The sequence below is a fragment of the Octopus bimaculoides genome, chromosome 29 (assembly GCF_046866305.1).
Source record: "Octopus bimaculoides isolate indiv1 chromosome 29, ASM4686630v1, whole genome shotgun sequence".
In the NCBI taxonomy this organism is placed as follows: Eukaryota; Metazoa; Mollusca; class Cephalopoda; order Octopoda; family Octopodidae; genus Octopus; species Octopus bimaculoides.
Genome location: NC_142956.1, coordinates 18886223 through 18902158, shown reverse-complemented (window position 1 = coordinate 18902158; position 15936 = coordinate 18886223). Strand labels below are relative to the sequence as shown.

The 15936-nt window shown below is 37.4% G+C and overlaps 2 protein-coding genes across 11 annotated transcripts in view; both read right to left on the bottom strand.

The window, feature by feature from the left end:
* Positions 1–5057, bottom strand: part of LOC106875652 (putative sodium-coupled neutral amino acid transporter 10) — a 31000-nt gene extending 25943 nt beyond the window's left edge. For 4 of the 8 annotated variants that reach the window (XM_089345051.1, XM_089345055.1, XM_089345049.1 and 1 more), the window contains exon 1: positions 2010–2137. Coding sequence is in view for 2 of the 8 variants with exons in the window: in XM_089345048.1 (XP_089201174.1) it covers positions 4274–4342 (69 nt within the window). In the remaining 6 variants the exon portion in view is untranslated. Of the gene's footprint in view, positions 1–2009; positions 2138–4273 lie in introns of those variants that run through there. The other 4 variants (XM_089345048.1, XM_089345052.1, XM_089345054.1 and 1 more) reach the window with 4 other exon arrangements.
* A 4981-nt stretch (positions 5058–10038) lies between these two features.
* LOC106875650 (bifunctional 3'-phosphoadenosine 5'-phosphosulfate synthase) overlaps positions 10039–15936 on the bottom strand; it is an 83175-nt gene continuing 77277 nt past the window's right edge. For all 3 annotated transcript variants that reach the window (XM_089345057.1, XM_089345056.1, XM_089345058.1), the window contains one exon: positions 10039–15727. In XM_089345057.1, coding sequence (XP_089201183.1) covers positions 15482–15727 — 246 coding nt within the window. In that variant the 3' untranslated portion in view covers positions 10039–15481. The remainder of the gene's footprint in view (positions 15728–15936) is intronic.

The window sequence follows — 15936 nt, the reverse complement described above, 5'->3', positions numbered from 1 at the left end:
TATATGTGGATGGGAAGGTGGGTATAGTATATTATTTGTGATGCTCAGAACACTTGACTGATAATCTAAGGCCTCTCTGAAAGATTTACATACATCAATCACCAACTAATATAGTCTTTCTACTATAAGCGACGGGAGTAGTCGCTTACATCGCCCCCACAGCTCGACTGATACTTCTTTTATCGACCCCGAAAGAGTAAAAGGCAACGTCGACCTCGGCGGAATTTGAACTCGAAATGGTAGAGATGGACTATATTTATCATTTTTTTTACAGAATCCCACGTTTTAGGCTATGGAGATTCCAATTCTGAAAAAAATTTTTTTGAAAAATTTCAATTCCCCCCCACCCCACCAAGCAGGCTATTTACATGCTAGAAATAACAGCCAAATCTCACAAAACTAGTGTTAGGGTTAGGGTTAGGGTCAGGGTCAGGGTTAGGGTTTGAGTTAGGGTTAGGTTTACCCTGTGGATCTATATAAAAACCGGGGGGGGGGGGTCGAAATTTTGAAATTGAGATTTTTGAAAATTTTTTTTTCAGAATCTGAATCTCCATAGCCTAAAACGTGGGATTCCGTAAAAAAAAAATTAATAAAAAGGGGAGAAAGGTTCAGATTACATATAGTCCATCTGGACCTGCCGCTAAGCATTTTGTCTGACTGGCCGACGATTCTCCCAGCTCTCCGTCTTCCTCACAAACAATATACTACCGAGACTCGGGCGTGGCTGTCTGTCAAGAAGTTTGATACCCAAACATATGGTTCCGGGTTCAATCCCACGGCGTAGTACCTTGGGCAAGTGTGTTCTATAGCAACGGGCCGTGGATTTGGTAGACGGAAACTGAAATAAGCCTGTTGTGCGTGTGTGTGTGTGTGTATATATATGTATATATATACAGAGAGAGAGGGGAGAGAAAGGGATTTTTTTCAGTTTCCATCTACCAACTCCACACACAGGACTTTTGTGGTACCGAGGATATAGTAGAAGACACTTTCCCAAGGTACCATGCAGTGGGACTGAACCCAGAACCATGTGGTTGGGAAGCGAACTTCTTACCACACAGCCACACCTGCATACACACACACACACACACATATCTATATATGATTTCGCTTTCTAGGGAAGCACTTTTGACAAGGTACACATTTTCGATGTATATAAGCTTGTAGGTAGAGCAGCGGGACAAAGTGACAGATCAAAAAACAACAGTAACAAAGATATATATATATATATATATATATATATATACACACACACACACACACACACACACATACATATATATATGAGAGAGAGAAAGCGACACGGAAATGAACTAGAAAGATAACGACAGATGGATATGTAGGTGAAGATGTGCGTGTGCATATATAAATATATATATATATATATAAACTATATATGAGTATATGCAAATATATGTGTATATATATATATATATATATATTATATATATATATATATATAGAGAGAGAGAGAGAGAGAGAGAGAGAGAGAGAGAAAGCAACACGGAAATGAATTAGGAAGATAACGACAGATGGATATGTGAAGATGTGCGTGTGCATATATAAATATAAATATATATACATATATATTTATATATATATATAAACTATATATGAGTATATGCAAATATATGTACATGTATGTACATACCTTCATCTATATATATATATATATATATATATATATATATATATATATATATAAACATATATATATAGAGAGAGAGCGAGAGAGAGAGAGAGGGGGGGATAATTATTTCGTGGAGAGAGAGAGAGAGAGAGCGAGAGCAATAGATAAAGAGACAATCCAGAAGTGGACACTACACAAGACAAAAGTTTAAGAATCAATAGCAAATGACACAAACGTTATTTTTTTTTTTTTGGTCTTTTTTTAAAATTGCTATGATCAATACAGAACTTATTAACATCATCGCAGTTATAATTAGTATTACTAAACAACACAGACATCGGCAAATAATAATAATAATAATAATAATAATAATAATTACCTGGATCTAAGGAGTGAAATAAAGTGAGAAAACGCCTTGTTTTTGTTTGTTTAAAGGGAAATATTTCATGAAGGAGGAACCATGTGTGTGTGAAACGTCATCATAATGGCGAGATCGCTGACGACGTTGAAGAGAAGCAGGGCAACTGCGAGGTCGCTACACACGTTGAGCAGTAGGAAACAAATCTACTTAACGTTGCGATTGCGTGGAGGCGCAAGGGCTCAGTGGTTAGGGGCAGCCGACTCGCGCTCGTACGATCGCGGTTTCGATTCCCAGACTGGGCGTTGTGAGTGTTTACTGAGCGAAAAAACACCTAAAAAGTTCCACGAGGCTCCGGTAGGGGATGTGGCGAACCCTGCTGTACTCTTCCACCACAACTTTCTCTCACTCTTACTTCCTGTTTCTGTTGTGCCTGTAATTCAAAGGGGTCAGGCTTGTCACACTCTGTGTCACGCTGAATTTCCCCGAGAACTACCACGAGCAGGCTGTTTGTGGAGGCGCAATGGCCCAGTGGTTAGGGCTGCGGACTCGCGGTCATACGATCGCGGTTTCGATTCCCAGACCGCGCGTTGTGAGTGTTTATTGAGCGAAAACACCTAAAGCTCTACAAGGCTCCGGGAGGGGGATGGTGGCGAACCCTGCTGAGAGTGAAAGAGAGAGAGAGAGAGAGAGACCAATGGTTTTGCATCTATAAGGCGCTTAGCCTTATAGATGACTAGTCAGACTCCAATGTTTGTGGGATTATAACAGAAACAGGAAGTAAGAGTGAGAGAAAGTTGTGGTGAAAGAGTACAGCAGGGTTCGCCACCATCCCCTGCCGGAGCCTCGTGGAGCTTTTAGGTGTTTTCGCTCAATAAACACTCACAACGCCCGGTCTGGGAATCGAAACTGCGATCGTACGCCCGGTCTGGGAATCGAAACTACGATCGTACGCCCGGTCTGGGAATCAGGACCGCGATCCTATGACCGCGAGTCCGCTGCCCTAGCCACTGGGCCATTGCGCCTCCACTGTTATCAAGAAAAAAAAACAAAACAAAAAAAACACACGTTAACATACCACATTTGTTGTATGTCACCTGTTGACAATCCACAGCCATCTACATCCGCGATGTAAGCCACCAAATTGGATTTACGTATTACTCTTTTACTTGTTTCAATCATTTGACTGCGGCCATGCTGGGGCACCGCTTTTAGTCGAGCAAATCGACCCCGGGACTTATTCTTTGTAAGCCTAGTACTTATTCTATCGGTCTCTTGTGCTGAACCGCTAGATGACGGGGACATAAACACACCAGCATCGGTTGTCAAGCAATGCTAGGGGGGCAAACACACACACACACACACACACACATATATATATATATACATATATACGACGGGCTTCTTTCAGTTTCCGTCTACCAAATCCACTCACAAGGCTTTGGTCGGTCTGAGGCTATAGTAGAAGACACTTGCCCAAGGTGCCACGCAGTGGGACTGAACCCGGAATCATGTGGTTGGTAAGCAAGCTTCTTAACACACAGCCACTTCTGCTGGTAAATTTTAAATAATTTTTTTTTTTTTTATTATTGCAAAATAATGAAGCTTTAACCATGTCTTATTGCAAACCGCATTTATAAATAGAGCGTCAGCGATGTACGCTAAACATCGCCAAATTGTATTCATAAATTTAGATTACTTTTCTTCTGACAGCACTGTATTAGAAAATAAAAGTTGCTTATAACCCATGAATAGGGTTTTATTAACCATGTATTATTGAAAATGCATTCATAAATAAAATACAGAACTGGGAATGGTTAATATCGGTAATTCGGCATAGCCTAGTCACGCCTAGAGACAAGTTAATTCGACTTAAGTCGTGTTTCCTGGAACCAGTTAACGACGTAGGGTGAAGTATGCCTGTTTATATTAAAAGTGGGGAAGGCCGGTTTATCCGATATTCCATAATGTAGGCTGATCCTATAAACCGGTCTTCCTCACTTTTAATATATACTGCTTTACATCTTCTCCGGATTTGTTTTCTAAAAACCATATATATGTGTGTATATATATATATATATATATATATATATATATATATATATATATATATATGTATGTATATATATATATATATATATATATATATATCGGAAATGGAAAAACAAAAACAATAAATTGAACAATTATAAGTTCAATTTAATTGAAATATTTTATACAAACAGACAGATAAGCGAAACGAGACAGAAACAGACAAATAATATAGAAGACAATTCATAACTTACTAGGAATAACTTTCCTAACACATACTTCCTAAGCAGACAGGGGTACTTCAATGGATAGCAACGTGGCATAGTTTCCAACAATGCCAAGTTTAATAGTTACAGTAAGTGTTGTAGTAAGAGGAGTGGTTTGTGTTGTAGTGGCAGAGGCCTAGTTTATTGTAATGTGAAGAATAGCTCCGTCGTCGGGTATGCGACAGATCACTGAAGTAAAAGTGAAGAATAGCGTCGTTGTTGATTTTGCATATAAAGGCGCGTGGCTTAGTGGTTAGGGGTATTCGGCTCACGAATACCCCTTAGGTCGTGAGTTCGATTCCTGGCGGCGTTTTGTGTCCTTGAGCCAGACACTTTATCTGACGTTGCCAAAAATGAGTTCTACCTCCTAATTCAAAGGCCCGTCTCGTCATATTCTGTATCGTGCTGAATCTCCCCGAAGAGTGCGTAAAGGGTACGCATGTCTGTGGAGTACTCAGCCACTTGTACGATAATTTCACGTTGATCGGATCACCTGTTATTTCACGTTGCTCCAGTCCACTCAGCTGCAAAAATGAGATATACTTGTATTTCAAAGGGGCCAGCCTTGTCCCATTCTGTGTCACGCTGAATCTCCCTGGGAACTACAGTAAGGGTACGCGTATCTGTGGAGTACTCAGCCACTTACACATTAATTTCACCGCCGTTGCTGGTGAAATAAACAGATGCCTTTTATAATATCAGTGTGTGTGTGTGTTCAGGTATGACTGTGCAGTAGCAAGTTTGCTTCCCAGCTACATGGTTCCGGGTTCAGTCTCACTGCGTGGCACCTTGAGCAAGAGACTTCTACTATAGCCTGGAGTCAACTAAGGCCTTGTGAGTGGATTAGGCAGGCAGAAACTGAAAGAGGCCCGTATTCTTTTATTCTTTCAATAGGCCGTGCTGGAGCACCGCCTTTAGTAGAACAAATCGACCCCAGGACCTGTTCTTTGCAAGCCGAGTACTTATTCTATCAGGCTATGTGCTGAACCGCTACGTTACGGGGACGTAAATACACCAACATCGGTTGTCAAGCGATGGTGATGGGGACAAGCATAGACACACACACACACACACACACACACATATATATATATATATATATATATATATCTGTATACGACAGGCTTCTTTCAGTTTCCGTCTACCAAATCCACTCCCAAGGCTTTGGCCGGCCCGAGGCTATAGCAGAAGATACTTGCCTAAGGTGCCACGCAGTAGGACTGAACCCGGGATATTGTGCATGTGCTTGTTCCTCACCACACGATACTACCGGTATCGGTGTGTTTACGTCCCCGTAACTTCGCAATAGGACCCAATAGAATAAGGACAAGGCTTAAAAAAGTCAGTACTGGGATCGACTCACCTAACTAAAAAGCTACATTACCAAACGATGCACATTCGCGAGTGACATCCGTACATATTCGTTAGGGACGTCTTGCCCACGCTTTCGCATACAAATGGAGATCGAACACTCTGTCTCTGTTTCTCCCTGCTTTTCTCTGCTTCTATCTTACTGTCACTCTTTCTGTTTCTCTATATCTCTTTCGGATCGTTTTGGTTTGACGGGCAACACTTGTGATTGGTTGAAATTACCGAAATACGACAATTTGTTTACATGAAATAACTTCGAATACAAAATTTTTTATCTGTTCTATAACACAAAATATACCCAGTATTCGAAGTTTGAAAGTGTTTCGGTACCAAAAACACTACATAAAACATAAATGAAAAATGTTGCCCGTCAAACCAAAAGGATCCTCTCTTTCTTTCTATCTCTGTTCCTTTTTTCTTCTGTCCCTCTCTGTCTCTCTTACTTTTTCTTTCTTTTCTCGGATCTTTTCCCTTTGGCCGGCAGATTTAAAACATAATTTTTTTCTAACTAAACACTTTCAAACTTCGTATACTGGCAGAATGTGTCACATAAAACATCTTTTACTCTTGAAGGTAAAAATCCTCTCTCTCTTTCTATTACTCTTTCTCTGTCTTGCCCCTCTCTCTTTCTTTCTCTTTATCTTTTGCTCTCCCTCTATCTATCTTTTTTCTGTTTCTGCCACTTTCTCTCTCGTACTCCCTCTTTCTTTCTTATTCTCTAATTCCCCCTCTCTTACTCTGCCCTTCTCTCTTTCTCACTCTCTCCAACTTTTTCTCACTGACTCTCTTTCTCTTTGTCTGTCTCTCTCTCTTTCCCCCTTTTCTCAGTCTCTGCTTCTTTTTCTCATACACTCTTTCTCACTTACTCTTTCTCTCCGATTCTCTCACTCTTCTGCCCTCTCTTTATATATATCACTCTCTCTCTCTCTAAATATCTGGATGCACCGAAAGAAATTGACGTAAGTTGATTTATATTCATTATAGATTTTATTAAACCGTTACAAAGTTTATCCAAACTACGACGAGTTGGAAGTAAATATACATTTTCGTGAACTTTGGTAGTAAATATCTTGTAGTTGTAGAGCAGGTATGGTCGACCTGAAGCCGGCCGGCCGCATGCTTGTTCTTAATTTCAAAATAAAATTGTTTGTGTAAAACATTTGTTTCAGAATAAATTTTAAATTCATTTATTGCAATAAAGCAATAGCCTACAAGGCGCAGGAGTGGCTGTGTGGTAAGTAGCTTGCTCGCCAACCACATAGTTCCAGGTTCAGTCCCACTGCGTGGCACCTTGGGAAAGTGTCTTCTCCTATAGCCTCGGCTCAACCAAAGCTTTCTGAGTGGATTTGGTAGACGGAAACTGAAAGAAGCCCGTCGTATATATATATATATATATATACAAGAATAAGAGGAATGACCAGCAAAAGCGCGACAGATTTGAAGACATTTGATGAGATACACTGAGTGTAATGCACGGAGATGTACACGTGTTCACCTACGGGTGGATGGCTTGTGTCTAGCTCGATGTGTTACATTCTAAAATAGACAAATTTACGCTGATGATCCCGCAGATATTTACTTATGTAAATGTTAACAGGTGAAACCATGGTACGTAAATTAATCGTATTTTAGTATTTTTTCATTTGTCTTACTCATTTATAGTCTGTTGTGTCGCTGATTTTTCTACTGAGAACACTTTTTCATGGTTGGATGATTCGGCATCTATTTCTAGCATTCAGGAATCCACATTTGCTGGTCATTCCTCTTATTCTTGTATGTAATATAATTCTAATCTTCGGATTTTTCAATATGCTAGACCACTGGTTTTAATTGATCAATATCAATTTTCTACCCTCATTAATAAATTTTAAATAAATAATACATGTTCTCCAACCGGTTAAATTAACTGCAGAAAATCATTAACTGCAGAATTATTTTCCGGACCTAGCGCGCCAGATTTGAAGACATTTGAAGAGATACACTGAGTGTAATGCACGGAGCTCTACACGTGTTCACCTACGGGTGGATGGCTTGTGTCTAGCTCTGTGTGTTACATTCTAAAAGAGACAGATTTACGCTGATGATCCCGCAGATATTTACTTATGTAAATGTTAACAGGTGAAACCATGGTACGTAAATTAATCGTATTTTAGTATTTTTTCATTTGTCTTACTCATTTACAGTCTGTTGTTGTCGCTGATTTTTTCTACTGAGAACATACTTTTTCGTGGTTGGATGATTCGGCATCTATTTCTAGCATTCAGGAATCCACATTTGCTGGTCATTCCTCTTATTCTTGTATGTAATATAATTCTAATCTTCGGATTTTTTAATATGCTAGACCACTGGTTTTAATTGATCAATATCAATTTTCTACCCTCATTAATAAATTTATATATATATATATATATATATATATATATATATATATATATATATGTATGTTTGTGTGTCTGTGTTTGTCCCCCCACCATCGCTTGACAACCGATGCTGGTGTGTTTACGTCCCCGTAACTTAGCGGTTCGGCAAAAACAGTCCGATATCTCTCTTAACGTTGCTAAAGAGAACGTTTTCATGCAGGTGTGTGCGTGTTTACACCTGTCAAAAGTTGAAATAGCTCAATAACAATCGTCATCACCACCACCAACAAAAGTTAAGCCGCACGTAATTAGAAAAAGTCCAAAAGGAAAAGCAGGGGAGAGCACTGGATATGACCTGTCACTCAGTCTGCCCAAATTATTTCCCTTGCATTTCAAGGCAAGACGGATTCGGTTCCTTGCTAAATTCTCTGGAAAGACTCAGAAGTGGTTGTCGGAGAATATCTACGATTTTTCACTAGCACCACTTTCTGCCCTGTTAATTCCCACCTATTGTAATCCCATGGATTACTGTGTGTGGGGCACGGTTGAAAAAGACACCAAACCGCTTAGCCTGCAACACCAAATTGGTGGCCAAGATCACGAAGGCGTTCGGAAATCTTTCCAGGGACACAGTGAGGAATTCATGTGCCAGGTTCCGGAGCTGTCTCGAGGCTGTGACAGAAACCGAAAGCAGCAATTTTGAATAAACTGTTACTTGCCAGCTATAATCTAGTTGGTGTTTTTTTTTGGGGGGGGGGGGGTAAAAATACTTTTATTTTTGGATGTAAACTGTCAAATTTAGGTCAAACACGCGTTGGTTTGGCCCTCGCAGAAGCAACAGGAGCTACTCAAGAGTTTTGCAAGATCTTCTAAATCATTTGCGATGCTGGAAACCCTTCTGCATCGTCAGCAGGTAGTTTCTGATTCCGTGCCTATTTCCTTGATGGCTCATCCATCTGTCTCTCTGTCTGTCTATCTATTGGCTGTGTGGTAAGTGGTTTGCTTACTAACCACATGGTTCCGGGTTCAGTCCCACTGCGTGGCACTTTAGGCAAGTGTCTTCTACTATAGCCTCGGGCCGACCAAAGCCTTGTGAGTGGATTTGGTAGACGGAAACTGAAAGAAGCCCGTCGTATATGTCTGTGTATGTGCTTGTGTTTGTCCCCCCACCATCGCTTGACAACCGATGCTGGTGTGTTTATGTCCCCGTAACTTAGCGGTTCGGCAAAAGAAACCGATAGAATAAGTACTAGGCTTACAAAGAATAAGTCCTGGGGTCGATTTGCTCGACTAAAGGCGGTGCTCCAGCATGGCCGCAGTCAAATGACTGAAACAAGTAAAAGAGTATATCTTGGTATTTACAGCTTCAGTAATATATATTAATTACCATCTTTAATATAGATGGCAAATTTAATATATATATGGGATGGTCACGGCTGGGATGCCTTTGATCACAGGTCTGTCTGACCTGGTGCTAAACAACGACAACAGCAATTATAACCACTAATACTAACTACCATACTGTACATTGGATAATGTAGTCCTAGATACACTATGCCTGAATAAAAGATGGGATGGTCACAGCTGGGACATCTTTGAACATAGGTCTGTCTGGATCCCTAATACTAACTACTATACTATACATTGGATGATGTAGTCCTAGATACACTATGCCTGAATAAAAGATGGGATGGTCACAGCTGGGACATCTTTGAACATAGGTCTGTTTGGATCCCTAATACTAACTACTATACTATACATTGGATGATGTAGTCCTAGATACACTATGCCTGAATAAAAGATGGGATGGTCACAGGTGGAACGTCTCTGATCATAGGTCTGTCTGGATCCCTAATACTAACTACTATACTATACATTGGATGATGTAGTCCTAGATACACTATGCCTGAATAAATGACTGGATGGTCACAAATGAAACGTCTTCGATCGTAGGTTTCTGTGGATCAGGACGAACCTTGGGTTAAACAGCAAAAACAAGAAGGAGAAGAACAACAAAACCAATAAAATCCAGAATTGAATTTATTTTCCTAATTATTCAATTACAGACCATTTCATGATTCACTTGCATAATACTAATAATGATAATAATAATAATAATAATAATAATCGCACTGGTTTCTAATTTTTGACACAAAGCTAGCAATTTTGGTGAGAAAGGGAGTGGGTCGTTAGTCGATGATATCAACTGCACTACTTTGCTGGAACCTTTATTTTGCCATGTATACATACATATATCATCATCATCATAATCATCGTTTAACGTCCGCCTTCCATGCTAGCATGGGTTGGACGATTTGACTGAGGACTGGTGAAACCGGATGGCAACACCAGGCTCCAGTCTGGATTAAGTGAAGTAATTAGTGCAAGATCTAAGGGAGTAGGTGATGGACAAGGAAGTAAATGACATCACCACCATCAACATCATCCTCCTTTAATGTTAGTTTTCCATGCTGGCAAGATGGAGAGCTGCACCAGGCTCCAGTCTGATTTGGCAAATATTAGGGATAAAAATCCAAATTTACAGGTAAAAACCCAATTAAATTCAAGTTCATGAACCTTGGTTCTTTTCCCTATATATATATATATATATATAAAGTAGTTATATACTGCCAACTTAAAGTGACAGTCCCAACAAGGGAATATACAACTGCCGTTTAGCCCTAGGAAGCCAGACCGCTTCCTATTAGGCCTTGACACGTTTCCTGTGCACTTATTCTTAAGAGGGGGAGAGAAACTCCTCCACCCAGCCTACCCTGCATTCAGGGACATGTTTCTGAGTCTTTGCTCGTCATCAGCCTGAAGTAGCACGACTGGCTAGATGAAGAAGTCTGTCTCACTCTCGCAAGGATATACTATTTCAGTGAAATACATTCACTGGTTACAAAAATTAGAAATGATAAATTTCTAAATCTCTCAGATATATATATATACATGCATGTTATATGTATGCAGAAACACACACACATACAAGATAACTTTCTTTACGGAACAGATTTTGGGGTTACCTTATAAGTATACATAACATACATATATACACACTTTCTATTATAGGCACAAGGCCTGAAATTGGGGGTGAGCGGGGACGAGTCAATTACCTTGATCCCAGTGTTTTACTGGTACTTAATAATTTATCAACCCCTGAAACGATTAAAGGGAAAAGTCGACCTTGACGGAATTTGAACTCAGAACGTAGAGATGGATGAAATGCCGCAAAGCTAATTGTCCCAGCATGCTACCAATTCTTCCACCTCACCAGCTTTGTGCCAAGCAACAAATTATAACAACGACAATAATAATAATAATAATAATAATTCAATGAATTTCAGACATGATTGATCCACTGGGTCATATGGATTTACAACAAACTGACTGTACAGAATACAGAACTGTACAGATTATTAAAAAGTTTTAATAAACCAAGGATACCTACCATATATCAATGATTGCAGGTGAGACAAATTTAAAAAAAAAAAAAAATGCAAAAGAATGAAATGAAAAGGGCAAAAAAAAAAAAAAAAATTCCAGTTAATTAAAATTAACAATAATTAACGATCTGGTTTATAATCGAAGGTACTAACAGCATTCTTGAGACGTGCATTGTACCCAGTCATGACATTAGTTCATAATTGACTTTGTTTTTCATTTTGTGATTGGCTTTTTTTTTTTTTTCCTCACACACATGTAGGCAAGTGTATACACACACACACACACACATGCATTTATATGTATATATACATACACAAATACATGTACATATGTGCACACACACAGATGTATCACTATTGTAAATTTAATTTTAATTTTTGATAATGTAAATGAATTTAATTGAGTTTTTACCTGTAAGTTTGGATTTTTATCCGTAATATTATTATTATTATTATAAATTCAAATTATGACAAACATAAATAAACAAACGAAGTTTGCTTTTAGAAGCGTTGAGATGTCTTAGAAAGTTAAAGAAGTGATTTTTAAATTCTCAATCGCAGAATAATGCTAATAATATAGCTTGAACAGGATAAACTACCCTTATTTTGCAGAGAAAAGTGTAGGTGGCTAGCTGTGGACACGAATTCACATCCCCGTGATTAAATGTCACGATGCTTTGACCGATTAAGCTAAACTACCCACTACAAATTCCTCTGCAAATTAAGATATATAAATCTCGCTTTATAGCCACCTACACTTTTCTCTACAAAACAGGGGTAGTTTATCCTGTTCAGGCTATATTATTAGTATTATTATATTATTATTATTATTCACAGCGTTCAATATACACATAATTTTTCACGTCTGGCCGTATAGCCTTTTCCGTTTGTTTTCCTGTCTTGCTTTCTGTCCACCACTACATTCCTCCATGGTACAAATTCAATTTGTGTATACAAATTTAATTTGTGGTCTGTGGGAAGAGCCATTTTAACGATGCGTCCTGCCCTAACTCTTCGAAACGCCTGTGTTAGAATGGGGGCAGCTGATGAAGGAAAATGTTCTCTATGTGGCCTGTGTGTGTTCTGTACTCTGGTTATTATTATTATTTTTTTGTCTACGTTTTGTTTCAAATGTCCTGTACCCAGATATGCACCTATATATACAGGTAGACGTAGGTATGCACATACCTGTACGTATATATGCATATACTCATTTATTATTTGTTTATATATATATATATATATATATATATATATATATATATATATATACACACACACACACATATATGCAATACACACAGTTACTCGCACACACACACTGGTCTATATACTTCAGCAATAAAAAACAAACATGCTTTACCTATTCCCTGCCGAAACAAGGAATAGCCACAACAGAAACAACAACAGCTAGAATCCTTTCTACCATACGCACAGGGTCTGAAATTTCAGGGGAGGGAGCTCCTTGATACCATCAACCCCAGTACTGGACTGGTACTTTATTTTATCGACCCCCGAAAGAGTGACAAGGCAAAGTCGACCCCGGTGGAATTTGAACTCGGGACATAGAGATAGATGAAATGCCTTTAAGCGTTTTATCTGGCATACTAATGACTGCCAAGTTGTTGCCTAACAATAATAATAATAATAATTATAATAATCCTTTCTACTAAAGACACAAGGCCTGAAATTTTTGGAAGGAGGGGACTAATCGATTATATCGACCCCTGTGTTTTACTGGTACTTAATTTATTGACCCCGAAAGGATGAAAGGCAAAGTCAACCCCAGCAGAATTTGAACTCAGAATATAAGGGGACAGATGAAATGGTGTTAAGCATTCCGTCCAGCATGCTAACGATTCTGCCAGCTCGCTACCTTAATAATAATAATAAGAAGAAGAAGAAGAAGAAGAAGAAGAAGAATGAATAATGATAATAACAACAACAACAACAACAACAGCAATAGTAGATAATTTGATTGTTTACATTAGATTTTGTGTGTGTGTGTGTGTGCTTGTTTAAAATTTTTTTTTTGGCATTTCCATTTTTGAAAAATAAAGATTCTTTTTTGCACCAATGAGCAGATAAACCTTGAAAACCCCAGCATTATATAACAATAGTCAACACACACACACAAGTCCGCACACCAATATTTATATATATGCATATACCCATATATAAATATATATATATATATATATACATTTACATATATACATACATACACACAGTCACATATATATGCGTATATATATATATATATATATATATAATGTATACACACACACTCACAAATATATATGCGTATATATATATATATATATTTATTATACATCATCCATCTTTGTTCATTGAAAATATAATCACCCTCTTTCTTTAACCCCTTAACCTCTTAACCCCACTTTTTGGGGGTTTTTAATTTCTTCAGGGGTTTTTCTTTTTGTGTTAAGTCCCACCAACACCAGCAACATAAAAAAAAGGTAAAGTTTTAAAAAAAAAACGCCAAAAAAGCAATCTCAGGCTTTTTTCTTTCATCCTTTGATCTTTGTTCATTTTTTTTTATCTATATGTTTTTGTTTTGTTTTGTTTTATTTAGTTAATCTTGGTTTTGGTTTTGCAGTTTGGGGGTTTTCAAACCGTCTAATACATACATAAATATATATTTATTTATTTATATATATATATAAGCATATGTACATATATATATATATATGTATATATATATATATATATATATATATATATATATATATATATATATATATAAGCATATATATATATATGTGTGTGTGTGTGTGTATAAAAGAGACCACTAAAGTGGACTGTTAATGTGCTACTGGTTTCTTTTATATACACAAGTACTATAATCCTTTTAGGATCTCAGAAAATTTATTCGGAACCTTCTGATTCTTTTAATGTGCTAGTTTCCTGGTATTAAATTGATATTAATTAATATCAAATTTTTTTACCCTATTATGTTAATTATATATATATATATAAGCATATGTGTATATATTTATATATATATACACACACATATATGTAAGCATATGTGTGTGTGTGTGTGTGTGTATATACATATATGAATAAAAGAATGTATGTATATACATATATAGCCATGTTTCTAACTATCTATCTTTGTGCATGTATGTATATATTTTTCTACACACCACACATATATACATGCATGGGAAATGTGCAAGTAGAAACATATCTGTGAAAACTCAACCTGTTTGTGCTGTGTTTTTCTCACATATCTTCATTCGTCATATATATACACACATGTTTACACAAGCATATTATAGCTTCAAAGAAACACATGATCTTACACACACACACACACACACACACACAAACGGTATGTAGCGAATTTGTCTACAACAATTGGTCTACAGCAATTTATCTAGATACAATTCATCTGCAACCACACACACATAACACCATACAACCACACACAGATAAATTGTAGACAAATTATTGTAGACGAATTCACCTAGAACCCACACAAATATATCAGATAGCCTCATACACACACACAGATCTGCACAAATGTTGCATAGTATCATATACACACATAAACTGAAAACAAAAACACACAAACAGGCCAGATCCATAGTTGTCTTTCTGACTACTTACACCTCTTCCTACTTCCAGTCATTTCAGCAGGCGGTGACAGTCTAATTGAGACAAATTTCTTCTTTTCTTTCTCTGTGTTTTGTCTCACCTCATCTATTCTTTCGGATGAAGAGCATATGCTCAAAACATAGAACACTTTCCCTTCTATTATTCCTGCATGTAAATCTATTACACTTTGTTTTGTTTTTTTTACCTCTGTTTGTATTATAATTTATGCTATCTATATACATACACACACACACACACATATATATATATATGTACATATATACACATATACACATACATGTATATGTATATACATAAACACAGATAGATAAATAGATAAATTTATATATATATATATATTATTATTACTATTATTTTTCCCCCATTTGGATTAGTTAGCTATTATTATTCTGAGAACGGAAATATTCTTGGAGAACAGCCCATGCCTCTGGTGCCATAAAGCCATCAGGTGGTGACTCACCGTCACGGGCAATTTTACGCATGCGAGTGCCAGATATGAAATCAAAATCTTCTTTCTTCTCCGGATCAAAAAAGTCCATTTTCTTCAGTTTCATATTGTAAGCTGCAACTCGGAACGGCACGATTTCAAGTTGGTTCAGGCCTGGGGCACAAGTAAGGACCTGCAATTGGGAAAGGGGCAGCAAAATAAAAATAAAAATATAATATAAAACATGAATAATTAGATACTAGGGAAGTAGAACAACTAAATTAATAATAATAATAATATTAATAATAATAATAACCCTTTCTACTAAAGACACAAAACTTGAAATTTTAGGGGAGAAGGCTAGTAATTACATTAACCCCAGTGTGTAACTGGTACTTATTT